General features: G+C 48.3%; 5 protein-coding genes across 5 annotated transcripts; 1 reads left to right on the top strand and 4 right to left on the bottom strand.

Moving 5' to 3' along the window:
* The first annotated feature begins 2 nt into the window (after nt 1-2).
* Nucleotides 3-2,164, top strand: F5891DRAFT_1258365 (histidine phosphatase superfamily). Its single transcript, XM_041370080.1, has 9 exons — nt 3-231; nt 283-685; nt 736-846; nt 902-1,181; nt 1,230-1,305; nt 1,371-1,376; nt 1,438-1,644; nt 1,694-1,767; nt 1,821-2,164. The coding sequence occupies exons 1-9, from the start codon at nt 60-62 to the stop codon at nt 2,109-2,111; spliced, it is 1,620 nt and encodes a 539-aa protein (XP_041219229.1). The 5' UTR covers nt 3-59; the 3' UTR covers nt 2,112-2,164.
* Nucleotides 2,165-2,167: 3 nt separating this feature from the next.
* F5891DRAFT_764965 (UbiA prenyltransferase family) lies at nt 2,168-3,565 on the bottom strand. The gene is made up of 4 exons (XM_041373179.1): nt 3,251-3,565; nt 2,806-3,190; nt 2,417-2,736; nt 2,168-2,367 (listed from the first exon to the last, which is right to left on the bottom strand). Exons 1-4 carry the CDS (start codon nt 3,350-3,352, stop codon nt 2,308-2,310), a joined length of 867 nt encoding a protein of 288 aa, XP_041219228.1. The 5' UTR covers nt 3,353-3,565; the 3' UTR covers nt 2,168-2,307.
* A 1,883-nt stretch (nt 3,566-5,448) lies between these two features.
* On the bottom strand, nt 5,449-6,783 carry F5891DRAFT_764976 (UbiA prenyltransferase family). Its single transcript, XM_041373180.1, has 5 exons — nt 6,735-6,783; nt 6,531-6,681; nt 6,092-6,476; nt 5,703-6,022; nt 5,449-5,653 (listed from the first exon to the last, which is right to left on the bottom strand). The coding sequence occupies exons 2-5, from the start codon at nt 6,630-6,632 to the stop codon at nt 5,594-5,596; spliced, it is 867 nt and encodes a 288-aa protein (XP_041219227.1). The 5' UTR covers nt 6,633-6,681; nt 6,735-6,783; the 3' UTR covers nt 5,449-5,593.
* A 6,809-nt stretch (nt 6,784-13,592) lies between these two features.
* On the bottom strand, nt 13,593-16,132 carry F5891DRAFT_764931 (cytochrome P450). Its single transcript, XM_041373178.1, has 11 exons — nt 15,982-16,132; nt 15,697-15,913; nt 15,319-15,643; nt 15,120-15,268; nt 14,949-15,064; nt 14,776-14,898; nt 14,535-14,724; nt 14,398-14,479; nt 14,218-14,343; nt 14,157-14,167; nt 13,593-14,088 (listed from the first exon to the last, which is right to left on the bottom strand). Exons 2-11 carry the CDS (start codon nt 15,902-15,904, stop codon nt 13,823-13,825), a joined length of 1,596 nt encoding a protein of 531 aa, XP_041219226.1. The 5' UTR covers nt 15,905-15,913; nt 15,982-16,132; the 3' UTR covers nt 13,593-13,822.
* A 6,653-nt stretch (nt 16,133-22,785) lies between these two features.
* On the bottom strand, nt 22,786-23,204 carry F5891DRAFT_927360 (uncharacterized protein; the record flags this gene model as incomplete). Its single annotated transcript, XM_041373898.1, has 2 exons — nt 22,786-23,103; nt 23,157-23,204. Coding segments are annotated over 2 exons (366 nt in total), but the record flags the coding sequence as incomplete, so codon positions are not given.
* Nucleotides 23,205-26,549: the final 3,345 nt, after the last annotated feature.

Raw genomic sequence — 26,549 nt, 5'->3', positions numbered from 1 at the left:
GATCGCTTACATTTGCTATAAAGTATGGAATTTTACTGACCTCTCCCACTTATCAAGCCATGCTTGCCATCGTCCTGCTGCTTGCTCTGCCATTCTGCACCGCAGAGTCAGCATCCAGTTACGCAGGATCAACTGTCGTTGATTCTTATCCTCCCTCCGGTGCCACCAACGCTGCTGTTGACACTTACTTCCCGGATGCATCTCAAGTCGGTTATGCAGGTCCAACACCTAGTCAGTGTCATGATAATGTTGATTCCCGTGTTCTAATCATAATAAAATCAGCTGGTGCTGAACCTGCAGCCATTGTCACTGCAGTCCCATTCTCTAAGGTCGAAGGCGTATTTCCCTTGTCGAGGCCCAATTCGGCAGACGGCACAGATAACACTTTCAATGTGATGCGTCACTGGGGCAATTTCGCGCCCATGTACTCCGTGGAGTCATTTGGTCTTCCTGATGCATCCCCCGTCATCCCAGAAGGGTGTGGCCTCAATGGTGTGCACCTCTTGATGCGCCACGGCGCCCGCTATCCAGCTTCCGACGAGCCTGGGCCTTCTCAGTTCGCTTCCGAAATTCATGCTGCTACATCGAAAAAAGCCTTAAATGTCACTGGTGATTTAGAATTCTTGACCACTTGGACATATAAATTGGCCACGACTAGCCTGACCCCTTTCGGCCGTGAATCGATGTACGCTCGTTCTCCTTTACGATACTTCCACTAACGCTCCCCTTCATCAGGTTTAGCAATGGGGTTGCCTTCCGCTACAGATATGGCGAGTTGCTTAATGCGTTCACGGACTACCTCCCAGTATTCCGTACTACTTCTATAGATCGCATGGTAGATGCTGCGTGAGCAATTCATTCATATTTCTGCGTGCGCTGTGCCTAATAATGCTATCGGTAGCCTGACCTTTGCTGCGGGCTTTTTTGATGTCAGAACTTACGAGACCGACTATCACCAGGAGATCATCATCCAGGCGAACAACTTCAACAACACCCTCGCTCCTTTTGAAGCGTGCCCCAATGCCAATTCGGAGGATATCGGTAACTTTGGTGACACTCAGTCTAGTAAATGGGCGGATATTTATCTTCAAGATGCTCGAAGGCGCTTGCAACCAATGATCCAAGGAGTCAATTTGACCATCTCACTATTGGTTGGAATGCAGGAACTGTGCGCCTTGGAGGTAACCTCATCCTTGACGCGGTCTTTATGGATTTCTGACTTCCTGCAGACCGTGGCCCTCGGATATTCCAAGTTTTGCGACCTTTTCACTGAGGAAGAATGGGAAGGATACGAGTATTACGCCGGTATGTTCCCTCAAATGATCCTTGCTGTTTGCCTTACTGAGCTCGGCGGTGATCTCTATTTGCAGATCTCGGTGAGTACATTGAGTGGTAAACCTGCAGCCTGAGTGACTAACGACTTGATTGTGAACAAAGATTTCTGGTACACCTGTGGACCAGGTAATCCAACAGGAGCAGCGCAGGGCCTTGGCTATGTTCAGGAACTAGTGTCGCGTCTCACTCACACTCCCATCAATGTCTGGAACAGCAGCACTAACGGCACTCTTGACTCGAGTAACATCACATTCCCTCTTGATCAACCTATATACGTGGATTTTACCCACGGCGTAGGCATTGCGAGTGGTATGTTGCCACTTCCTTCCAATACAAGACTACTGACGGAAGGGCTCAGTTGTCACTGCTTTGAACTTTACTAGTCTAGCTGCAACTGGTCCTCTGCCAACCGACCACATACCCCCTCACCGTGTACGCAGTCTAATAGACCACCGCTTGTCTCTATTTCTGACCAGTCATGTCAGTCTTACGTTTCTAGCCAGATTGCACCTTTTTCCAGCCAGCTTGTAGCTCAGGTGCTGAGTTGCCCAGCTTCAGAGGAACCAACTCATATCCGGTTCCTTCTGAACGACGCTGTGGTGCCACTGACGGGCATTCATGGTTGCACGGAAGATTCAAACGGTCTCTGCGCGCTGCCTAGCTTCATCAGCGGGATGCATGAACGAATTGGGCAGATTGACTTTGCGCATGATTGCTTCGCCAATTATACCATGCCTAATCCCAACAACATCGTCGATGGAAGATGCCCCAGTTAAAAGGATGAGCGCTCAACTACCTATGAAACGAAAGAGTACGCAGAACGTCTTTATCACGTGGTAAGCTCCAAGCTTACATAGAAATGCCTTTTACGCAAAGACATCGAAATGTAGTAGAAAATATATAGTCCATTATTGTAAGTATTTCCTTCGCAATATATTGCTACCTGTGTCGACTTGCACTGGGCTTCCAATGTCAAGTGCTGTAGAAAAATCGCCAATAGCCGGGAAGTATGTGCACAAGGCCAAACCAAAGCTACAATCATGAGTCAGTAGATAGAATTTTCGGACTCGAGATCACTGACGCTATATAGTTTGCACGACTGTTTGTGCGCACTCGCGGTCCTATAAACCACGAATCTCGCCCCGACAATCGTTCCGTACGCCATGAATGCGAGAGAACAGAAGATATCTACCTCCCAAAATCTGCTAAGGCAGAGTGACCAAAGTGGGATGCCAATCGTCATGGACATGCGCGCAAAGGTAGGGAACAAAGTGACAAGAGTGCGTCTTCCTGCCAATAGATCTCCCTCCTCATCTTTAAAATCTTGTGCGTGAATCGTCGTTGCAAACACTACAAAGTTGAAGGCGGCTGCACGTGCCAAAATGTTATCCATGCTAGATCCTGGTTATTGAAATATAAATCCAAGTCAACGATCAAGCTTGCTTATGACTTCTGGAACAGTCCACGTACCAAGCACGATGGTTGTACCTAATTCGAGAATTGTATATGCGATGGCGGTCAATAGGTTCTTCGAAAGCCAAGTCCTATCGCCACCAAACTCATTGTACCAAATGCTGAGGGCTTCTAGACAAGCGCTGCAAGCAAGAACCTTGATGCCATACATGGCAGAAAATATCAGGCAGACTGGCACTAGCAGCCAGCGCACATCCGCCGCATTTTGGACATTTATACGACCAGAAGGGATAGGTCGATGAGGCTTGTTTTTCCGGTCCTCCTCTGGATCCAGCATCTGGTTATATATATCATGTTTCAGGAGGTGCAGCCATATCCATATGATGATGTGCGGAATGCGATTTATATCGGGATGGGAAGCAGCTGCGAAGGTAGATAAAGTCTAATGAACAAAGTTTGAATATCAAGGAATATACAAGCAACATGTAGTAGAGACACGCACGATTGGGATAAGAACTGTGAACACGTCGGACTTTGTGAACAAGAATAATGTCATGATGTGCCTGCGGATACGGCGACCGCTATCCAGAGCTTGAGACAACATGCTGGTCTGACTGTTTGCTCATTATTGAGCCAGCAGCCCACAGTTTTATAGCCCGACGTGCTGTGAAAAAAACATAACATTACTAAATACTAACCGACATAAAAGTTCACCGGAATGCGTGTGGCAGTGGCGGCAACCCTGCAGGCTGAATAGGCTACCCTTCTTTCGACTTCGGTCAAAGGTGACCTCAACTTCCGGGAAACACAAAGGTACTCCCGACCTTGTGCTGTTCACGGCATCAATGAACCTGTGAATAGATCTATTAAATGTTGGTATCTCAAGCAATATATCATTGAGTATCGCAATCATCAAACATACCACTTCCACATGGGATGATGGGAATGTTTTTGCGTTGTCGAGGAGACACCGATTTGTGGCAAGCACATGGGCCTGGTAGCCAATTAGCTCCGTGATCCTTTCAGTTGAATGGATTTAAGAAATAATGCACAAGCACAGGTGCAGGAAGCCAAATATGGACCTAGCCTGAGACAGACGATGAAAGAGGTTGCATCATGTGCGGAAGTGAAAGGCAATTTGGTGATTAGTACTGTCGGGACTGCAAATGTTTCTGCATTGTTACGATATGCATGTCAACTGTACTTGTAACTCAACTTACATGTCGGGATCATCAGGAAGCGGTGACTACAGTCCCCGCAGCTAGTGGCTGACTGTAGGTGTAGGAGTCGCTTCGGTTTTGTCCGATCCGAACATTCATGTCGAATAACAAACCGAAACATTATTTCCTCCCTTGCAATTGCACAGCTTTCTACAAATTTCTATGTAGATCGTTCCATTGCCACCTGTATGCCGCACGCAAATCGTTTCTGGCTATGTAGCCGAAGCGAAATAATTTGGAGGTAACTTCGCATTTCGAAAATGTGAGTGATGAAGTGCCTTGAAGTGCTCGGCTCAAAAAGTTCCTGAAAACATTGCAGGTACGTGCCTAGTGTAACGTAAGAACGTAATGATAGGACTTCGAAAACCTGCAATGCCAAATTTGCCTCTGACTTACCCGAGTAGTAGGACGGCAAAAACCTCTTGACCACGAACGAGACAACTTCAAGCCTGGCGCTCGCCAACGATGATCCGTCTACACGAAAGGCGCCACATAAACCTCAATCAACTCAACCTACAGCTCAGGTTGCTCATTACCCATCTCTTTGCTTGTCCAGAATACTCGTCATGCTCATTTAGCTCCTAAGTTAAGTTTCATTAGTGTGGCATGCGGCAGGTGTGCCCTCCACCGACCAAACTCCACTCGTCCGTCACCTTCGCTGCCCTCGTCCTTCTCCAGTGATTGAAGGTATGTTTTTGGCGCCCACCCGCTCGTACGGCTATCATCGTCGTTCTCCACCAAAGCCTGCCTTCCCTCCGCCAAATCCATCCTACATTATTTCTCTGACATGTTGTTACTGAGTTATTCAGCATCAATGTCTCCGGCCTCAACTGCATCTTCTCAGGTATGGGGAACTTAGAATCATATTGCTCGTATCTTATCGGTATCATTGATGCATCATCACCAGATATCCTAAAATACGAGCCTGCACCAGTACCACCGCGATCATGATTCTCTGCCACACCTCCGAGCTCGCTTTCCAGCCAAAATAATGATTAGTCCCCTACAGATTTGAACATTCTCGCACTGGTGAACGGCAACCCGAACAGCAATGATGACTTCGACATATTCGTCTTGAGATCCTTTGGAGTCGAAGTTGGACGAGCTTAGAACCTAGAGACGTGTCTTTCTAATTTGTTTGGAAATAAGTATTTCGTATGTCTCCATGATGTTCAGTGTTTGCTACATTCAAATTCACTTGCATTTTTCTCGAATCACCTTCCATGTTATGTCGTTTACTAAGTAGAACAAGGCTAAATGAACGATCTCACATCTTCCTGGTGAATGGGCGAATTCAGCAAGTGGTGGGAGATCCTCCAGAGGTCACGCTCTGACTTGAGGGGTGCCCGTGAGGTTTCGAGGCAGCGCCAGACTTTGTGTGGTTGCTACATCATGATCGAGTCTCAAAAAATGTTACATTAAGCAGACTAAATGGCACACTTGGCAAAGCATGGGTTTCATAGGTGGACAGAAAGTAGATAGAAAAAACGTGAGGTGGTAATAAACAGAATCTCTTGTCTAGAGAAGTGCCTTTTACCCAAAAACTGCGAGATGCGGTAAAAAATTACAACCTACAATTACAAGCATTCCTTCGTAATATAATACATTGCACTAAGCTTCCCATTTCAAGTGCTGTTGAAAAATCGCCAATAGCCAGGGAGTAAGTGCACGAGGGTATACCATAGCTACAGGAATGAGTCAGTAAGTAGAATTTTTGGATTTGAGATCACTGACGCTGTATAGTTTGCACGATTGTTTATGGGCACCTGCAGTCCTATAAACCATGAATCTCGCCCCAATAATCGTTCCGTACGCTATGAATGCGATAGAAGAGATGAGATCCACCTTCCAAAGTCTGCTAAGGCAGAGTGACCAAAGGGGGATGCCAATCATCATGGATGTGCGTGCAAAGTCAGGGAACAAAGTGACGAGAGTGCGTCTTCCTGCCAATCGATCTCCCTCCTCATATTTGAAATCTTGTGCGTGAATCGTCGTTGCAAACACTACAGAGCTGAAGGCGACTGCATGTACCCAAATGCTATCAATGCTAGACCCTGGTTATTAAAATATAAATGCCAGTCAGTGAAAAAGCTTGTTTATGTCCTCTAGCACGGCCCACGTACCAATCACGGCCGTTGCGCCCAGTTCAAGAGTTGCATATGCGATAGTCGTCAATAAATTCTTCGAAAGACCGGTTTCATCGCCACCAAACTCGTTGTACCAGATGCTGAGGGCTTCTAGAAAAGCGCTACAAGCAAGAGCCTTGATGCCATACGTGGCAGAAAATATCAGGCAGACTGGCAGTAGCAGCCAGCGCACATCTGCCGCATTTTGGGCAGTGATAAGACCGGCAGGAAGAGGGCGATAAGGTTTGTTTTTCTGGTCCTCCTCTGGATCCTGCATCTGGTTACATATGTCATGTTTCAGGAGGTGCAGCCATATCCATATGATGATGTCCAGCACGCGAGTCACATCGGGATGGGGAGCAGCTGCGAAGGTAGATAGAGTCTGATGTACAAAGTGATGTCAAGGAATATACAAGCAACATGTAGGGGCACGCACGATAGGGACAAGAACCGTCAACACATCGGACTTTGTGAACAAGAATAATGTCATGATGTGCCAGCTGATACGACGACCGCTCTCTAGGGCTTGAGACAGCATGGTCTGATTGTTTGCTCATTTTTGAGCCGGCAGCCAGCACTTATATAGCCTGACGTGCTGCTAAAGACTTGAAGTTACCAAATAACTAGCATGAAAACTCACCGAAATGCGAATGGCAGTGGCAGTGACCCTACAAGCCGAATAGGTCACCCTCAGGCTTGCTTCCGGGAGATACAAAAGCATTCCCGACCTTGTGCAGTTCACGTAAGTATCCAAGCGTGTTAGGGGCCCTAACACGCTTGGATACTACTTACGTGAACTGCAACCGCCGGGCCCCAACTTGAAGTAGTAAGGTACTAGCTTTTGTTCGAGGATGCGACAGACGAAAGAATGACAGAAAGAATTCTATAAACGAAAGTAGTAAGTACTCAGTCTCAATAGTCGAAGACTGGGAGACTACTAGCTGACCTATAAACGAAAGTAGTAAGTACTAGAGTAGTAGTCAGTATCGTAGTAAAGAGTCTAAATAAATAATATCATACCTCAGTCTCAATAGTCGAAGACTGAGGTGCTAAGTAATATAAAACTTCTAATGAGCGCATAGCGTATTATGTAAGCGAGTGTTGTTTGTTGTTGTCCGAATCAAAGTTATCACTTATCTATAATCTTTCAACACGCCCACTCAACGAATCAAACTCTCGCCGTTCAACACTCCCATTCCTTCGATGAATCGTCCATGCTTCTCGCGCGCAAGTGCCTTCGTCAAAACGTCGGCAATCTGTTCGTTCGTGGGAACATACTCAACGCATATCTCTCCTTCCTCCAACTTTTCTCGGATAAAGTGATACCGGATCGCGATATGTTTGGTACGTTCGTGAAACATGGCATTTTCGGCTAACAGAATTGCAGATTGATTGTCGATTTGGAGAGTTATTGGGGGAGTTTCTGAGGAGTTTAGTTCTCTGAGTAGGGTCCTCAACCAAACGGCCTCCTTCGTAGCAGCGGCGGCGGCCATATATTCTGCTTCGGTACTGGAAAGTGCGACTGAACTTTGCTTCTTCGAACTCCAACTAACTGCTCCTCCAGATATTGAAAATATATATCCGGTTATCGAACGCCGGTCATTGACATCTGAGGCCCAGTCTGCGTCGACGAACGCATGTAAGTCCGTTTCTGACTTCCCTTGATATGTCAAACATTTATTGACGGTCCCGCGTAGATACCGATAGACACGCTTTAGAGCGGTCCAGTGCGCTTGTCCGGGGGTAGCTGCAAATCTGCTCAGAGCACCTACTGCGAACGCGATGTCCGGACGCGTCGCAAGCATCGCATACATCAGTGCACCTAGGGCACTTTGGTAAGTCTTCACATCGACTTCGGCTTCATTCACTTTGATGAGCTTGGTATTAGGGTCCATTGGCGTATTCACAGGACGACTGGATCCCATATTGAAACGCTCGAGTATCGATTCGATGTAGCGGCTTTGTGACAGCTTGATCGTGCGTTTATCGCGGTCGCGAATGATTTCCATTCCCAAAATCCAGCGCGCTTCTCCCAAATCGGTAAGCTCGTACTCTGCTGCTAACCGTTTCTTCAGCTCATCTATCATCTTCTTATCTTTTGACAGTATCATTTTGTCGTCAACATAGACGGCGACTATAATGATTGTGCCGTTCTCGACCTTGTAGAAGACAGAATGGTCTGCATTGCTGCGTGTGAAGCCGAGAGACTCGAAGACGGTACGTAGTCTTTTGTACCATGCTTTGTGTGCCTGCTTAAGACCGTATAGAGCACGTTTGAGCTTCCAAACTTGATTCGACGAGTCACGAAAGCCAGGAGGGAGCTGCAGGTAAATTTCCTCATCCAATTCACCGTTTAGAAAAGCTGACTTGACGTCCATCTGATGTATATCTAGATCGTACTTGGCTGCAAGGGCAAGAAGGACTCGAATCGTCGAGAACTTCGTGACGGGGGCAAAGGTGTCTGTGTAGTCGATCCCTTGGACCTGCGTGAAACCTTTCGCGACGAGTCTGGCCTTATAGCGTTCAATTTCGCCATGCGGGCCGCGCTTAATTTTATAGACCCATTTCGAGTCTACAACCTTGCGGTCACGAGGGCGTTTGACTTCCTCGTATAGGCCAATCTTCTCGAAGATCTTCAATTCTTCAGTCATCGCCGTGTACCATAGATCTGCGTCTGGACGATTCATTGCTTCATGGAACGTCCCAGGCTCACCATTACAAGCTACTGTAGCCTTGTAAGCCTCCCCATGTGTCTCCGCAGCCTCAATCGCGCCCACTGCCTCAGGTATGTCTTGTATAACCGGTTCCTCTCTTTGAAGTGTTGACTTCTCATAGGCGTTTATGAAGTAGCGAGGATCATCGTCTCGCATAGGTGCGCGTCGCGCTCGCGAGCTGCGCCTTACTTCAGGTGGAGGAGCTGGGCGAGGATATGGAGCAGGAGGTGCTATTTGTCGAGTGGCTGAAGGGGTTAGTGGTTGAACACGGTGTGTCTCCAACGCACGCGTGTTGTTCGGTGCTGACATTTCCTTGTTCTGGTCTTCAGGCTCGAACTTGACCATGCTTAGAGGAGCTGGTTGTCCATCGACATCATCATCCTCGTGGGGAGATTTGGTAGCTGGATTTCCCACTTCCGGTGCGTCATCGTCTGATAATTCTTCTATAATTGTTGACTTATGAGGAGCTTCCAGGCCTTGCAGGTCGTCTGTGTTGTGCTTTGCAGCAGTGACCTGTTTCTCTGGGAGAAATGTGTCTATCTTGACACGACTAGGCCCTTGCGGATCTCCTTCATCGAAGACGACGTCTCGCGACTCGAGGATGCGACCGGTTGGACGATGCAGGCATACATAGGCCTTTCGATGTTCGGCATACCCAAGGTTGACGCATTCGAGCGATTTCACACCGAGCTTCTGGCGTTTTTCATCAGGTATGTGTACATGGGCTTTGCACCCAAATACCCGGAGATGGGATACTGATGGTTTGTTCCCAGTGAACGCTTCATGTGGTGTAATGTCTCCATCTATCGCACGAGTTGGAACCCGGTTCAATATGTGCGCCGAATATAGGATCGCATCTCCCCAATATGTGTTTGGCAGTCCGGCGTCTCGTAGCAAGCTGCGTGCCATTTCAACTAAGGTCCGATTCATCCGCTCTGCGACACCGTTCTCTTGTGGTGTGTATGCGTTTGTTTTCTCGTGATGGATGCCTTTTGACTCGAGATAGGATACAAATTGTTTTGATCCATATTCCCCCCCACCATCACTACGAAAATAGTTGGGGCGTTCTCCAGTCTCGGTCTCTGCACGTTCAAAGTATCCTTTGGTGAGTGCGAATGTTTCATCCTTGGTCTTCACAAGTTTAACCACGAGATGGTGTGAATAGGCATCTATGAATGTAACGAAGTATCGGAAGCCGGCGCGCGACACTGTTTCCATGGGTCCGCATACATCAGAGTATGTGCGATACAGGACTCCTGGGCTTTCGACATTTGATTTCGTTGGGATTGGGTTGCGGTGTTGCTTGCCTTCAAGGCAAGGCTGACACACTGCCTTATTGTGAGTACTTGAACCCTTTATGTTGATCCCATTGACCATATCTTTCGAAATTAACTTAGATATGGAGTCGAAATTTACGTGCCCAAGTCGTCGATGCCATGTGTCCAGAGTTGCACTCGAATGGAGCATGCGCGAGGTGAGAGCTGTTATGGGGACATCTGGATCGAGTGGAGCTGATGGTCCTTGCAGAATGTATGCATGTGCTTTCTCGCATGGCTTTACTCGAAGGACGTATAGCGAGTTTCGCTTATGTGCGAGAGCAACGGTCTTTCCCTTTGCAAGGATCTTGCATTGGGAACCATCAAAGGTGACTTCGAGACCTTGTTTCGTGAGGCGCGGAACTGACAGAAGGTTCGCATTCAGGTCTGGTATGTGATAGACTTCCTGCAGGATGGAGTGGATGTACTCATTTTCACCAACATAGACGTTTATTTCAGCACGTCCGATACCTATCGCATCTATCGAGCGTCCATCTCCGATGATTACTTTTCCGGGTGGGTTCAGTGTGCGATATTTGATGAAAATTTCCCGCTGACACGTCATGTTTGCAGATGCGCCAGAGTCCACTATCCAATCATCTTTGGATGCGGATGTAGAGTGCCCATGTGCCATGAATAATTGGAGCGGTGTGTCATGGTCCGACGAAATGCGTGCGACCTTTGCAGATAGGTCCGTTTTTCCTTTGTCTTTGTCCACCTGCTTCCCACTCTTTTCAGCGTCTTCAGCAGCTTTCTTCTTTCGACAGTCCTTCTCCTCATGTCCAGGAATGTGGCAGTATGTGCACTTTTCCTTTGACTTCTTCTTGTCCTTATCCTTGCGCTTAGGCTTATTCTTTTGCGCAGGTCCCTTCGCAACGAGCGCAGATTGGCTATTGCTAGCCTGTCGTTGCCTTTCCTCTACCAGCACTTGGGCTATAACAGTTTCGGTGGTGAGTTTGTCACTACTGGACATTAGGATCGTTCGAAGGGTGGCATAGGATGAAGGTAAGGATATCACCATCGCAACTGCGACCAGTGAATCGTCGAGCGGCTGACCAAGCGAGGACAGTATGAATGCCTTCTGTCGCATGGTGTTTAGCTGCGTTTCCATAGGAGATTCGTCCGTCAAGGTACTTCGAAACAATTCGCCAATGAGTTGAGCAATTGTTTGCTTTCCTCTACCCTCGTATCGCTCACAGAGCTTCTTCCAGGCATCTTTAGCTATTGGCACATAGAGTATCCCATTCAAGGGATCATCTTTCAGCGTGAGAGCTATCTGAGCTCGTGCTTCCTTGTTCCTTGCTAACCATTCCTGGTGTTGAACAGGGTGCGTTGTGCTATCTGGCATCTTTTCACTTCCTTCAACAATTCCCCATAGTCCTCGAAGGTCAAGGATTAACTCGACACGGTACTTCCATAGTTGGAAGTTTGAACCGTCGTTTTCGAGGGATGGAATATCATATAGACGATTTGAGGCTTGTGCAGTTCTGCTTGTAGATGTAGAACTGGATGATATGGAAGGGATGTTCGAGGATGAAGCAGCTGCACCTGACTGGGCTGCAGACACTGAGGGTGTGTTCGACATTTAATTCTTGTTTCGGTTGATGTTCCTTTGTGGTACTGGATTGATTCTAAGCACCAGGGCTCATAACCTTTTGTTCGAGGATGCGACAGACGAAAGAATGACAGAAAGAATTCTATAAACGAAAGTAGTAAGTACTCAGTCTCAATAGTCGAAGACTGGGAGACTACTAGCTGACCTATAAACGAAAGTAGTAAGTACTAGAGTAGTAGTCAGTATCGTAGTAAAGAGTCTAAATAAATAATATCATACCTCAGTCTCAATAGTCGAAGACTGAGGTGCTAAGTAATATAAAACTTCTAATGAGCGCATAGCGTATTATGTAAGCGAGTGTTGTTTGTTGTTGTCCGAATCAAAGTTATCACTTATCTATAATCTTTCAACACTAGCTAGTATAAAGTTAATGGCCAGAGTCGTCCATCTCCATTTTCAAAAATCGGTGCAGAGTAGTTCTTCACAAGAACATTCCAGGGGCTTCACAGAATACAGTGTTTTGTCAACATTCACTCCGTTTGGACACAACTCAACTGGTAAATTTGTATATATTTGGTTGGCGTAAAATTTGCAACTTGCATGCTGTGGCGTTGACCATTAAATTAGCGACTCTGGACTCGAAGACAACGACATCACTTGGCGAAGAATGTTCTCGGTCGAATGACAGGGTAAAAGTCTGCTATTCGGGGTTCTCCCGTCACGCGTCACTAGTGGTCAATTGATAGTAACTCCGTTACACATCCTCAAACACGCTGCATGAAGTTTTATCAATCATACAGCATGCATCCAGCCTTGTTGGGGCAATCACACTGCATGTATTCTGTTTGCCCCCCTTTGAGCTGATAGTCTTCATTCTTAGATCCTGTGACGTCCCAATATAGTCAATATCGGGCACAAGGCTCCCAATTGGAGTGTAGCTCCGACTTCATTAGTAGATGACTCACTGCACAGATACACTACATGAATTCCCCATCTTCCCTGCGGGATTTTTGCTGTATCCACGTGAACTATGTCGTCCATGAGGCTTTTTGACGGCAGACATGAACTTTGTCTCTACAAGGTATGGTATACAACTAAGTAGCTGACAGGGCCAATCTTACCAATATCTCCCAGTGGAGTAGGCTCGGACACGTGGTGGACGATAGGTTACAGTTCGACTTGCCGACTGATGTGAAAGCCCACCATCACTCTTTTACCAGGCCAAGGTCGGCCCATGCTACTCGAGTCTCAGTCTGCAAGCAAGGGAATTGTGTTGAGAGAGTGGCACGGATTTACAGGTACGCCTGTAATGTTAGATCAAACCGTAACCTGTCGTCCACTATACGAATAGATTTTGTTGTCTTGTCATCCGCATATCAGGTGAATACAATCGTTGCGAAAAAAATCCCACCAAACCTCATTCATTTATAAGCTCCTGCTATTCTCTTGAACGATGCAGTGCGCTGAGGCGACAGAATCAGACTGAGGCGCACCAGCTCCTCATTGCCATGGAGCTTTCTAGGGAAATTGTCTAATTGTCTTGTGAGTTTCGCTCATCAGAAAGGCGTGTGTGAATAGGCGTTATAATTACAGTACGCGATAGGCCAGTTCTTCGGAGGGTAACACGCCCAATATGCCACTAAGACGGTACGGATTCTTCAGGAGAGCTAGCAGCAGCTACCCGACTTCGGAACATTGGCAAGTGTAGGCTCTGACTCTCCGCGCAAAACGCTCTGTATGATCTTATGACTCTGATGAGGAAACCTTTCTCCTAAGCATCATGAGCCTCGTGTACTCCCGAAATCCTTGACATCCAGAAATGGCGCGATCGTCACCCTCCCAGAGCTCTGAAACGACGTGAGGCAGCGAACTCTCCGTGCTACAAACGCCTCCACGACATTGACGCATAGGATTTTATACTTGGTATATACTTGTACGTTTTGTCTACCATAGGGCATCGCCCCAACGAACATAAAACAAGCTAAGACATGTCGTAAACACGATTAGTGTTTGAAGAGAACAACTAGATATTATCAATGCCTAAGACACGAAACACCCTAGAGAAATATAATAAGAGACGGCGGGACAACCTCTCATGAATGTTTTCTCCAGTGCGTGTGTCTCCAGTCTCATCATCATGCACTTAGTAGTTAGCATCTTGCTCGATGAGCTCAAGGGCAATTGCGGAGCGAGGCTTGATAGAACACTTGAAGGGTTTAGGGTGGCTGGGAGTGTGTATATTCAAACTAGCGCGGAACGTGACAAAATATGCGACATACCTGGATGAAGCTGTGGATGGATCGACTTCAGGTGTGATCTCGGCGCCATGCTCGACGACCTTTGAAATATCAAACGCAGCCAGTGACATTGCAGTAGATATCCAAATGAAGGCATCGGCGAGATGGAGGGCTGTCAATGTCCAATGAAAAGTTAGCAGCTCAAATATTTGTTTGTCGATTGACGCGAGTCGGACACACCTGGGCAAATACTATGGAGCAAGAATTTAGCGTCCACGCTCAAAACCTGCTATATCCTTACCGTCTACCGAATCCAAAGCAGGCTATGCGAGGCTCCATCTCGGGTTCCTTTCCATCCTTAGCTAAGAAGCGTTCAGGATTGAATTGCGAGGGGTTAGCATATGTCCGTGGATCGTTGAGCATGAACCTGTCGCAACTCAGAACATTTTATTCTGTTCATCATTGGAAGGGGAGGACTAACCAAATGTTAGGTAAGATTATGGAGCCTTTTGGAATATAGTACCCGTCATGGATATCGTCTTTAGTCACACAGTGAGGGAGAGCTGTCATCGGGATACCCGTCATCAAATAGTGGTGTCATAAATGAGATCTCGATACCTGCAGGAGAGACAACATGCCAGCGGAGGATTTCTTTGACAAGGGCATTAGTATAGGGGAGGGAGTCGCGGTCGGCAAAGGTGGGGAAACGGTCAGGACCGACAACTGCGTCTATTTCAGCCTGAGCTTTCTTCTGCACATCAGGGAAAAGTGTCATAGCTAAAAAAAGCGAGTATAATGCAGCAATAGTCTGAGGAAGTAGGTTAGGTGCTCTCAAAAGATGTTATAGGGAAGGACAAACCGTATCGGTACCACCGGTGATTAGGGAAAAAGCAGACCACTTCACACCGTGTTCCTCTTCCGCAGACACATCACTGCCTTCCAAGAGAGTCGAGGTAAAAGACACAGGGGCGATGCCGGCAACCTGGAAGATTTGAACTTCAATTCATGATCGCAAAACTGCAAATTGGTCACCATTTGGTCCTTGACAAACTTGTGGGGTGCAGAAACCATCTCTTCAAGGTTGTCACGCCCTTTATGTGCCATGCGCTTGAAGCCAGCACCAGGGAACCAAGCGGGGACCTTTGTCACTGAGATTGCCAGATCATCAGAAGCCAGCGCAAACGTTAGAATAATGTAGCTCACAGAATGGCAAGATATCAATCATAACGGCACTGGGAGCTGCGGCCTGCGAGGCATAGGTCGTAACGCGGTTTGCAAGGTCAATGAAAGGATCATTGTTCTCTTGCACTTCATAACCATGAGAGATGCGCAGAATGACAGTGCCAACAGTACTATAGTAAAAATTTAAGATAGTATCACTGCGAGGATAAATAATACATACTGTCGAATATGCTCCTGCAGTTGGTCGGGTTTTGCAAGCACGCGCTTCAGAAACCGGCGAATTTCAACCTCCTCGCTCATATTGTATACTTCCGCTGCGGCACGAGTTCCAATGACCTGATGGAAGTTCCTGCGCTGCAGGCGAAAACGGTCACCATAAGCCATGAAAGGTAAAGCGTTCTTCCAGCCAACAAGTTCGCCAAGTATGGGAAGAACAGGACGATCAGAGTACACAATGCTTTTACTGTCCATCGTTTCCATTGCAGCCTTGACAGAGTTCAGCACAATGATGTGCCGACCCAGAATCTTGATATGCGTGATATCACCTGCAGAAAATATTTTTGAAAATGCGTGACTTCGGAAAAAGGAAGGCACTCGCCATATTTCTGACCCCACTCAGTAAACGTGAGCCAGGGCTTGACGCGAGGCATGTCTATAATATTGCCAATGAGAGGCCACCCCGGAGGACCAGGTGGATATGGTGCAGGATTCTTCTTGATGACCACCTGCTTTACCAGATAGACTCCGGCTGTAACACCGGTAAGGCATAGTATGTCTAGCCAAGTAACGTTGGTGGTTGTCAACATGGTCTACTACTTGCAAAGGATGAGCAACTCAAGAACGGGGATCGAATTGATTGCTAGATAAGAACAAGATGACGTACTCAATCGAGTTGCTTATTATACATGTTGTTTTATCATCACCGGCGGTTGGACCGGGCATGGACTGCAAGGAACCCCGGGGCCAAACCTCTATAGCGAGAGGCTGCAACTTGCTCTCTCATATATGATCGAGGACAGACTACAACATCAGAGAACCGATGAGTCCTTGGTATGGTAGCCGTGGGAACTATAGGAGGACATAATCCTTATTGGCGATAAGGATGAAAGAGGACAGAAGAGTGCGCCCACACGGTACGAGTCCCGGAGGATTAACCTCCGGGACATACTATGAATTCTCATTTCCTTTCTTGACTCTTATCGACTCGTAGCACCTTCGACATCTTATATCACCCTCGTGTATCAGTCGCTTCTTTCCGTCTCGGACTCGCTTCTCTCCGTCTCGGACTTCTTTACATTCCTGTATTTAATCCCTTCCCCGTTTCCACTCTACCTCAGCGTTGCTTCACCGTCCGCTGAGGTATGATCACATTCTTGTCTCATTTATCATCTTGTTAACGATTAACGCTTGTTCTAGACTTACTCCGTGTGTCTAGGTAGTTAATGAAAGCGTTGCTTCACCGTCCGCTGAGACTTACTCCGTGTGTCTAGCTTCCTATAGGTTATGAGCCCTGAGCTCTGAACAAGCTCAGATCCAGGAAGCCGACCGCTCACGTACGAACTCCAACGCTCACTGCGAAATAAACATATCCACATCCACCATGGGGAAATACGACTTCATTACCGAATTGTCTGGTGCTGATGACTATCCTGCTTGGCGTCGCGCGGTTACTCTCGCCCTCCAAGGAGACGGACTCTGGAACCATTGCAGTTCCGGCACCGACCCCAATAACTATGCAGAATTCGCGTTTGTCATGCCTTCACCAGCTGTCGCTGGTTCTCCCACAGCCGCTGAAAAGCAAAGCGCGATTGAATGGATCAAGGAGGATGCGCAGGCTAAGGGCATCATATGCAGAAAGCTTTCTGCAGTTGTCCAAGGTATGCTCAGCGAGTCTTGGACCGCGAGGGAACAGTGGAACACCTTGGCGACTCATTTTGGACGGCTTGATGTCACGTCTCAATTTGAGCTTCGTGCACAATTGTTCGCTGAAAAACTTAAGGACCCTGACGATGCTCCCCGCTACATCAGCACGTTCGAAAATGCCAGACGACGATTCGCGGAGATGGCCATTGTAGTGACCGAAGACGAGCTAGTATTCCTCCTTCTTCACGGCCTCCCGCACACTCCAGACTGGCTCATCTTCAAATGTATGACAATGAGTTTGTACAGCACTCCCTCACCTGTGGCGTCTACTTCCTCCACCACAGCCTCAGTTGCTGCTACCACTACGAAGATGACTTTCTCCACAGTACTGACGTCCCTCTCTGAAGAGGCTAATCGTCTGCGGGGAGAACATAAGTTAAATGGTCCAGGATCCGAATACGCCAACGTCACATCGTTTAAGTCATTCTCGGACGGAAAGACAAACCCTAAGACAGGTGTTCGAATTCACAAGTATAACCCCAAAGGGGTGAGCTGTGACAATCCTCTATGCACCGGACTTCCACGTTCACTTACGCACGATCGAGAACATTGTTTCCAAACCGGTGGAGGCATGGAAGGTCAAGGAGGTAACAGGAACCGGGACCGAAAGCCAAAGAAGCAGGACGTTGCTGCAGCCGCTGATAGTAATACGGCTCCTCCCTCCAACCCTCCATCATACACTCCCACCGCAAACAGTGCTGTCGCTGACGAGTTACGCAACCTCACATGTGCCCTCATAGAGGATCTCGAATCAGACCATGAATCCCTTCCTCAGTTCGACGACATCGCCTGCATCGCACGTCAGACCCTCTCCACTATACTCGATTCAGGAACTACCTCGAATCTCATTGCTGATCGTAGCTATTTCTGGACTTACACTGAGAGCACTCGCGTAACGGTCAAAACTGCTAATCATGGCAGTTTGGCAACTTCTGGGCGAGGGAATTGCGTAGCAGACTTAACGTTGGGTGGACGAACGTTCAGAAACACCTTCACAGACTGTTTGCATGCGCCCGGCGCCATGATCAATCTACTCTCCGTGGGGCACATGTTGAAGAAGAAGTGGTCTTGTAACTTCGAGCACTCACCAGCGCGTTGTCAGTTGAAGTGTCACGGTGAGGTCTTAGGCGAAGTCCCCATGACTGGGAACTTATTCTTTGTCGACCTGAAATTCATCCGTCCGGACATCACTTCACCGGCACACTTCGAACCCCTGCGAGAAATCTCCGCTTTCGTTCGCCTTCCTTTGTCGCTAGACCTGTGGCATGCCCGTATGGGACACCCGGGCGGGGATGCTGTCAAACGACTCGAACGCATCGCTACTGGTGTCACGTTCACCTCTACTGCCCCCCTCCAACGCTGTGAACCCTGCATCATGGCAAAACACCCACGCAAGCCCTACCCCCCCTCGGAGGAACCTCGCGCTGCACAAATGCTGGATCTTGTTCATGCGGACTTGTGTGGTCCGTTCCCCATAGCCACTCCCCACGGAAAACGTCACTTCATACTCTTTCTCGACGATCACACGAACTTACTGAATATTCAACTTCTGGCCACCAAGGATCAGGCCTTAGATGCATGGCGTTTGATCAAGGCTCGTTGGGAAAATCACTCCGGACGTACGGTCAAGGTTTTTCGTTCAGATAACGGAGGGGAGTTCTTAAGTGTTGGCTTCACTAAAGCACTCGTGGACTCGGGCGTAGAACGCCAACTCTCAGCGCCATATGCGCACCAGCAGAATGGGAAGGCCGAACGGGCCATTCGTACCATCGAGGGACGACTGTTTGCCATGTTGGAGGCAGCAGGTCTTCCAGCGAATCTATGGGGGGAAGCTGCGTTGACAGCGTGCTATTTGTGGAATCGCAGTGCTTCGCGTGCCTTACCATCTGACGTCACACCATTCGAAATGGCAAATGGGCGTAAACCGGATCTTTCTCATATCCGAGTATTCGGCTCACGATGCTTCGCCCGAATTCCCTCCGAGTTGCAGACCAAGCTTGGTCCACACTCCCGTCCTGCCATGTTCGTCGGGTACCCAGAAGGTACCAAGGGCTACCGATTGCGAGATGCTAATGGCACTTTCTTCGTGGCTAGGGATGTTATCTTCGATGAACGTTTGCCTAGCATTCGACCCTCGGCTGATTCTGACTCCGACGAGGACGACTCACAGCCTCGTGTGCTTTCATCCCCACCTTCCCTTCCCCCTTCTGCCGTGCCTCCTCTAATCACTCTCCCTCCGCAGGGCTCAGCCATTGTACCTCGTCGCTCAGGCAGAGCGACAGTCAAGACGCCAGCCGGACAAGCCTTCGCCGAAGGGATCGCAGTTACCAAGGCGCGACTCGCACAACTGCGCGAGTCTCGCGCATCATTGGGTCAGAGAGAAATGGGTCAGAAGGTGGTAGAGGAGAATTTAGCAGATATAGAACCGAACATTGACATCCCCGAAGCCTACGCGAACGTCATGATAGAAGAACACGCGCACATCACCATCCGCAGCGACCGTAAACGGAATCCCAACGATCCTGGCTATGACATGGCCATTCCCCCAGCTACATACGACGAGGCCATGCTACGTACTGATCGAGACGAATGGTTTGCCGCCATGAAGAAAGAACTCGGCATAATGGACGAGATGCGTGTCTACAAGCTCTCTCCCCTTCCAGAAGGACGCAAGGCTATCGGTAATCGATGGGTTCTAGAGTTTAAAGAGGATAATAAGGGAGGATCGGTTTATAAGGCACGTCTTGTCGCACAAGGATTCTCTCAAATACCTGGGGTCGATTTCGGTGCAACGTTTGCACCGGTGCTGAAAACCGCTTCACTACGCCTCATAGCTGCTCTAGCTTGCAAGAACGACTGGGAGCTTCACTCATTCGATGCCACACGTGCCTTTCTCTGGGGGGTACTCAAGGAGGAAATATACATGCGTCAGCCCAAAGGATTTGAAGAGGGAGACTGGAGGGTGATGGTTTGGCGGATGCTTCGGACGATCTACGGATTGAAGCAGTCCGCGATGGAGTGGTACGAACAGGTTCGGGACATCATGGAGGAGTTGGGCTTCTCTCGCTGCGCTGTTGATTACGCAGTATTCCTTTTTGACAGCAGCGCTTCCGGAACTCGCATAGTCTGCATAATCGGCTTCCACGTCGACGACGGGCTGGGTACATCCAACAATCCCGCTTTCCTGACCTGGGTCAAGCAGAAGATTCACCACCGCTTCGGTATCAAGGACATGGGACCAGTCACCAAGTTCATCGGCATTCAGTTCGAACGCAGTCGAAGCAGCCGTGAGCTTTGGCTGCACCAAGGCGAGTACATCACCTACTTGCTCGACGAATACAACCTGCTCGACTGTAATCCCGTCCGCCTCCCACTCGACCCACATCATCCGTTCGGAAAACCTGACGACTCACATGCCATAATCCCCAACCTCCCAACACTTTTCCGCAAGCTCGTTGGGGAGCTACTCTACCTCGCAATCTGCACTCGCCCTGACATATCCTTCGCCGTAAACTCGCTCGCACAACATAACGCGAAACCGTTGCCTGCTCATTACGCCGCCGCAAAGCGACTGCTTCGTTACCTTTCCGGAACCATCAATCTCCGCCTGCACTATGGGGGTGCCAACGTAAACGAGGACCTGCACGCGTTCTGTGACGCTGATTGGGCAGGCTCCCCCATTGATCGTTTGTCGATTTCGGGTTACGTGTGGTTTTACGCCGGCGGGGTCATTGCTCACGTCTCTAAGAAACAATCAACCCATGCTCTCTCCTCCACCGAAGCTGAGTATATGGCGGTAACTCACGTCCTTCAGGAAGGCCTTTGGATCAAATCACTCATCATCGAACTACACATTCATATCCCTTTCCCCATCCACGTATTCATGGACAACACCGGCGCCATTTCCTTGTCGACCGAGGCCCGGAATCATATTCGATCCAAGCACATAGACGTGCGCTATCACTTCATACGTGAGCATATCGAGAAGGGTATGTTCCTGCTTAAGTGGCTCCCCTCCCACAAAAACACCGCGGATATCTTTACGAAGGCATTGCCGCGTCCCCTTTTTGAGAAACACTTACCGGGCCTTCACCTGATGTCTAGGTGAGGGGGTGTATTGGCGATAAGGATGAAAGAGGACAGAAGAGTGCGCCCACACGGTACGAGTCCCGGAGGATTAACCTCCGGGACATACTATGAATTCTCATTTCCTTTCTTGACTCTTATCGACTCGTAGCACCTTCGACATCTTATATCACCCTCGTGTATCAGTCGCTTCTTTCCGTCTCGGACTCGCTTCTCTCCGTCTCGGACTTCTTTACATTCCTGTATTTAATCCCTTCCCCGTTTCCACTCTACCTCAGCGTTGCTTCACCGTCCGCTGAGGTATGATCACATTCTTGTCTCATTTATCATCTTGTTAACGATTAACGCTTGTTCTAGACTTACTCCGTGTGTCTAGGTAGTTAATGAAAGCGTTGCTTCACCGTCCGCTGAGACTTACTCCGTGTGTCTAGCTTCCTATAATCCTGCTTCGCTAAAGATGGCTATGTATAGCGGGAGAAATTTGAGTTGTCGGTATATAGCCATGAATGTCTGAAAGTCTAGTTTACCATGAGGAGTTTGCGACCTTGTTGCGATATTGCACCATCGTGGCAGGCAAGTTATAATAGCGTAGCTAGGTCCTACATCTTGAGCAATATAAAATTCCCTTCGTTATGTTTTGAACTACAAGATCATTCAAGACTTTATCCCGGAAAACACCATTAGCGCTTGTCATCTCACCTAAATTCGTATGAGAGCTCCCGGCATGGTCACGACTTTTGTTCATCCCGGTCAGCAAGGTATGACAGTCTAATTAGGACCCATTTGTTAGGAAATGTAATATTCCCTCTTTTTTGTTGTATTTACAAGGCTTTCTCGGGAGATTTAAATATTGCTTCGATTGCAATGATATCCGAGACCATCCACTTATTGTTTGGCTTCTATTTACAACGGATTTCTTCAGTCGCGTGCATATAACGCGAGTCGCAGCACCGTTTGCTATTGAGCTATATTCTTTCCTAGTCAGACCAAAAGAGAAGAAAGACAGTTGCTTACAATGATATCCGAGATCATTCACTCATTATCTGGCTTTGACTTACACCAGATTTCTTCAGGCACGTGCATATACCGTGAGTCGCAGCACTGTTTGCAACTGAAGCATAATCTCCCCAAAAGAAACGGAAGGCAGTTGTTCCGTCTATATTATGACCAACTCGGGCAAATGAAATTTGCGACTGGCCCAGTGGCGATCATCAAGTTCCTATTTATTTTTCTACTCAAGCGTTCATCCTAGATGAGAGTTGATTCCTCCAGCACAACGGTAAGCGAAGGCTTAATCAGTGCTCTATCGAGATAGTGAATAGAAAAACGGCTCTATTACTGATAAATCCGCGCGTCATGTTTGAATGAATTAGATTTCTTTGACGATCCAGCAGCATCGAACCATTGAGTCACTTATATGCATAACGCGCGTGTGCAACGCGTGTAGATCAGAATATTGAGACAGTGCTGGGGCGGTAACCTGAAGTTCACAAAACAGGTGGTAGCTGAATCGAAATATGCGATGAACGCGAAATGTAAGCTATGAGTCAATGCAGGGACAGGAATGTACCTAAGACAACAAGTGATAAACTAGTATATTAGAGATAACGAAGGGGTGACGAAGTTGGAATGACTCAGGGAGGAAGGAGGATGCAACACCACCTCCGGATGTCGTGGCACCCATACCTTGAACGCCTCGCTTGGTGTGCAAGTTCTTCTTCGCCATTTTGGCCTTCAGAATTGCACCTTTCTCGATGTCGATACAGCGGCCTTGAAGCAGATCTCTCGCCTCAAGCGCCTCCTGACGAGTACGGAACTTGGCGAAACCTATTATCTCTTTTCGAGGTGGCTGGCCACCACGGAGAGGGAGGCCAGATGGAGCTGTCGAAGTCGTGCCGCTGGGCGACCCGTACGCCGTATAATCCTTATTTGGGATCTTGAGGATCGCAGCCTCAAAGCCGGAGGAGAACGTAAACATATTCTGGAACTCGCGTTCCTACACACAAGCTGTCAGAAGTTGCGGGACGTCACAAATGGCTCAGCACATACCTGCATGTCATCAGGAAATCCAACCACAAAGATGGTCGAAATCTCTTCTGGCCGCCCACTATCAACACTCTGCGACTCGACGTTTAAATTCATCTGCCCAACGCTACCCATGAGCCTCACACTGCTTGCTAACACTGCTGCAGTGCCACCGTTAGACTGTAAGTGGAGATCATACGGCGTCCGGCTTTGAAGGCGTATGTTGTTCAGGAAAGGCATCTGAGAAATAGAGTTACTGTGCGATAGTGGATGATATGCGTCGTGGACCTGCGATTGTTGTTGGCACTTAGAGAAACGCGCTTGGGGGAACGGGTTTGAGGAAGAAAATTGTTGACGAACCTTACTGCCTCCTAGCGGAGAGTTGGTTCCGAAATCATACCCGCTACGTGACTCGAATGCGACAGACCCAAAAGCGCTCTGCTGAAATTGCTGAGAGAGTTGGTGCTGCAAATTTAAGGGCTGATGAGAACGAAATATCTCGTTTGTATTTGAATAAGGTTGCGAGGGGAGACCGTCTGGCTGATGCAGGCGAGATGAGCCGGTGGCATCAGTACTAGAAGTATTGCCACCACAGTTTGAGTGAGACACGGCAAGTTGCGGAGATGGATGAATGGGTTCTGCGTTTCCTTGGGCTTCGAGAGAATCGAGCAACGAACGATTGATGAAGTTCTCTTCGAACTTTTGGATGGACGCTATGGACATCAGATTAGTGTAGAATGGTACGCGGGGTAATTGCAAACAAGTATGTGGGACGGTTAAGACTAGAAATTGAAATTGGACACCAACAGCCGTATAATGTTATGAATGTGGTACGTGGGAGGTAGCGTGAGATAGTGATTGCTGAAATGGCTACAATCGAAAAAACAAGCTGGCAAAGAGGTGTGTTTATGTGCTATGAGTGATTGCGAACGACACTAGAGATAGGGTAGATGGCGTCGGCGATGAACGTGACAGCGATGAGCAACGGCGGTCGATGTGCGTGACGCGTGGGAGTAGATAAATAAGAGAGGTCAACACCAAGCGGGCGACGAAGCGACAGCAGATGAAGCGCGCGAAAAGGTGGCAGACAATGAGCGGAGTGATTATGTTGTCGTCGTGGACGATGAGGGAGGGCGTCTCTTCGCTGTAGTTTTTGACGTGGAAGGTGCGATCGAGGTTGTCAAAGTGTGAAGGAATAAAAGGAAGCGCGCGGGGCCAACCTAGAACCCCCATCAGCATAATTCTGCCATCGATCATCACATAATCAAATTTGACCTTACCGTACAGAAGAAACAAGCTTTGAAAGCTTGAGTGAGTGAAATTGAAGCGATGGAGTACGCGTTTGGGAGAGAGTTCTAGAAACAAAAATCATCATCGAAGTCGTCATCCTCCGAGTCATCCCTACACTCTTCACTGTCTTCCTCATCCAGCTCCCCATCACTAAGCTCGTCACCGGATTCTTCAAGACCCCCGATGTCATCATCCCCTTGCACACCCTCGCATTCTTCAAGACCCTCGACATCATCCTCACCCTCCCCGTTGACGACCTCGATGGTGTCGGCCCTTGTCACTGAATAAGAGCCGAGAGTGTCCTGGGCAATCTTCCAAAGTGTGGCTGGATGTCCAATACCGAGGTGAGTGTAACGTACAAACATATCCCTATCAACAAATCTTGCGCAAAAGTTTGAGAATTAAGGCGCCAGGGAAAAAGATATCCCCACTTACATCCCAACATAGTATTCCTCCCAGTCGTCGAGCTCCCCCATCGGACGTGCCAATGATTTTCCATGGCGAAGCGTGCTTGTACCACGTTTCGAGGCAAACGCAGGAATAAGATGGGCTCCTCGGATCACTTGCCCCGGATCAAGGAAGCCGAACGCATCCAAGTCCAATTCCTCCACAAATGCAATCTTTGGAAGGTGAGTATGCTTCATGCCAGATTTATGGTTTCGCAAGGCCGCCAGCCATCTAACCCACAGGACGTCGATATGCTGCCTCACAGGTTGATCACCGTTGTTGAGCCATACTTCGAGGTGGTATATGCCCAATACGCGGGCATACCAGTACGGGTGGCTAGGCGCTGCCTCCCCTGATAGTACCATGACATCGCCGTGGGTCCGCGGGTTGATGGTATCATATTCACGCCTCAAGTCGTAAGTCGTATAGTGCACTTGCATGGTATGGACCGAGTATATCGTGTTGTTAGGGATGATCACGGAGTTGCGTTCTTCCTCCGTAAAGGTGTGGTCACAATAGCTGACGTCTAGCTCACCCAATCTGTAGAGGATGTGGTCCTTCAGTTTTGGCAGGAAATTCTGACAACTGCTGTGAGTAAAGTACGGACTGCGTTCAAAATGCGATACTACTTCTACCTTGATAGCTGGATCACCGTCGTGATCTCGGAGAAACGCGAAAAGCTGTATTGGGGTATTCCTGTTAGCCGCGATATGGTGATGGTCTCCGAAGGACGTCGATGGGGGGGCGTCGGATCACGATTGATCGCCAGAGAAAGGTATACCTCCTACTTCTTCCACCCGCCGTAATACACGACGCCTACGCTCGTGCTTGGCTAATTGTGCCGGGGTATCTAACTTACTTGTCAGCGGATAAAATGACTTGAGGGCCCTATGAGCGAGCTCCCCCTGGCCAGACTTGACTTCAGGTACCTATTATGAAGGCAGATAGTACTTACAATTTGAGTAGTGAAAGAATCCGTAGTTCCAAAGAGCTTGATGGTTCTCACATAGTCTCCCATTGCGTGAAACTTGTAGGTAGCCAAGTTGAATTTTTTTGGCCTTGCCCCACTCGATTCTGCAAAGGTATTATTAGTATCTGAGCGTTCGGCGGCCTTTCGCTGACGAGCTGATTTTTCTTTGGGTAATTCTACGGTATTGAATACAGCGCAGGTGTAAACTTGGAACTTGCGGAGCTTCTGAGACAGTTTCTTGAATGTTTCTTCGAGAAAAGCAACTGTAGACTCCGAGTGAATCCTGAGCTTGGCGAGCGCGTGCCACTGGGCAAATTGATACAGAAGAGACTGCACTAGCGCATCATGCTCAGCGGGGAACAGCCCTTCGAAAACCGGAATCGCACACTGAGAACATTTTAGCAATTCGTAGACAGAAAACACATGACTCGCAAACCTGCAAGATGTCCTCAAAGTCACGCGCTGCCAATCGCTTCATCTCAGAGGTATTATTCGAAAACTTACGGATTACGCCATTGCCAAATGTCAGGATTTGTCGAAATCTGCGGTAAGATTGGGAGTTAGTGATTTTCAACAGGTCCATATGAACATCTCGTACCTCTCGTCGAGGGTCGCGACAAGCTGACTACCCCCGGGGATGGCATAAAGCAGTCTAATAAGGTGCGAGAATAGTGCTTTCCAAGTGCCCAATTTGCACTCATGCATGAAGT

The sequence above is a fragment of the Suillus fuscotomentosus genome (genome assembly GCF_016647785.1).
Source record: "Suillus fuscotomentosus strain FC203 chromosome Unknown F5891scaffold_93, whole genome shotgun sequence".
Classification (NCBI taxonomy): Eukaryota; Fungi; Basidiomycota; class Agaricomycetes; order Boletales; family Suillaceae; genus Suillus; species Suillus fuscotomentosus.
Note: the sequence above shows the minus strand (reverse complement) of the source record. Positions and strands in the feature narration are given on the sequence as shown.

What these genes read in the sequence shown, in the direction of transcription:
- F5891DRAFT_1258365 (XM_041370080.1), top strand. Translation starts at nt 60, where the DNA reads ATGCTTGCCATCGTCCTGCTGCTTGCTCTGCCATTCTGCACCGCAGAG. An exon ending in AGGAACTGTGCGCCTTGGAG is followed by an intron (nt 1,182 to 1,229) that starts GTAACCTCATCC and finishes GACTTCCTGCAG; the next exon opens with ACCGTGGCCCTCGGATATTC. An exon ending in CGGCGTAGGCATTGCGAGTG is followed by an intron (nt 1,645 to 1,693) that starts GTATGTTGCCAC and finishes GGAAGGGCTCAG; the next exon opens with TTGTCACTGCTTTGAACTTT.
- F5891DRAFT_764965 (XM_041373179.1), bottom strand. Translation starts at nt 3,352, where the DNA reads ATGTTGTCTCAAGCTCTGGATAGCGGTCGCCGTATCCGCAGGCACATC. An exon ending in TCACAGTTCTTATCCCAATC is followed by an intron (nt 3,191 to 3,250) that starts GTGCGTGTCTCT and finishes TTTGTTCATTAG; the next exon opens with ACTTTATCTACCTTCGCAGC. An exon ending in AGTCGTGCAAACTATATAGC is followed by an intron (nt 2,368 to 2,416) that starts GTCAGTGATCTC and finishes TCATGATTGTAG; the next exon opens with CTTTGGTTTGGCCTTGTGCA.
- F5891DRAFT_764976 (XM_041373180.1), bottom strand. Translation starts at nt 6,632, where the DNA reads ATGCTGTCTCAAGCCCTAGAGAGCGGTCGTCGTATCAGCTGGCACATC. An exon ending in TGACGGTTCTTGTCCCTATC is followed by an intron (nt 6,477 to 6,530) that starts GTGCGTGCCCCT and finishes TTTGTACATCAG; the next exon opens with ACTCTATCTACCTTCGCAGC. An exon ending in AATCGTGCAAACTATACAGC is followed by an intron (nt 5,654 to 5,702) that starts GTCAGTGATCTC and finishes TCATTCCTGTAG; the next exon opens with CTATGGTATACCCTCGTGCA.
- F5891DRAFT_764931 (XM_041373178.1), bottom strand. Translation starts at nt 15,904, where the DNA reads ATGTTGACAACCACCAACGTTACTTGGCTAGACATACTATGCCTTACC. An exon ending in AGTTTGTCAAGGACCAAATG is followed by an intron (nt 14,899 to 14,948) that starts GTGACCAATTTG and finishes CAAATCTTCCAG; the next exon opens with GTTGCCGGCATCGCCCCTGT. An exon ending in ATAATCTTACCTAACATTTG is followed by an intron (nt 14,344 to 14,397) that starts GTTAGTCCTCCC and finishes GAGTTGCGACAG; the next exon opens with GTTCATGCTCAACGATCCAC.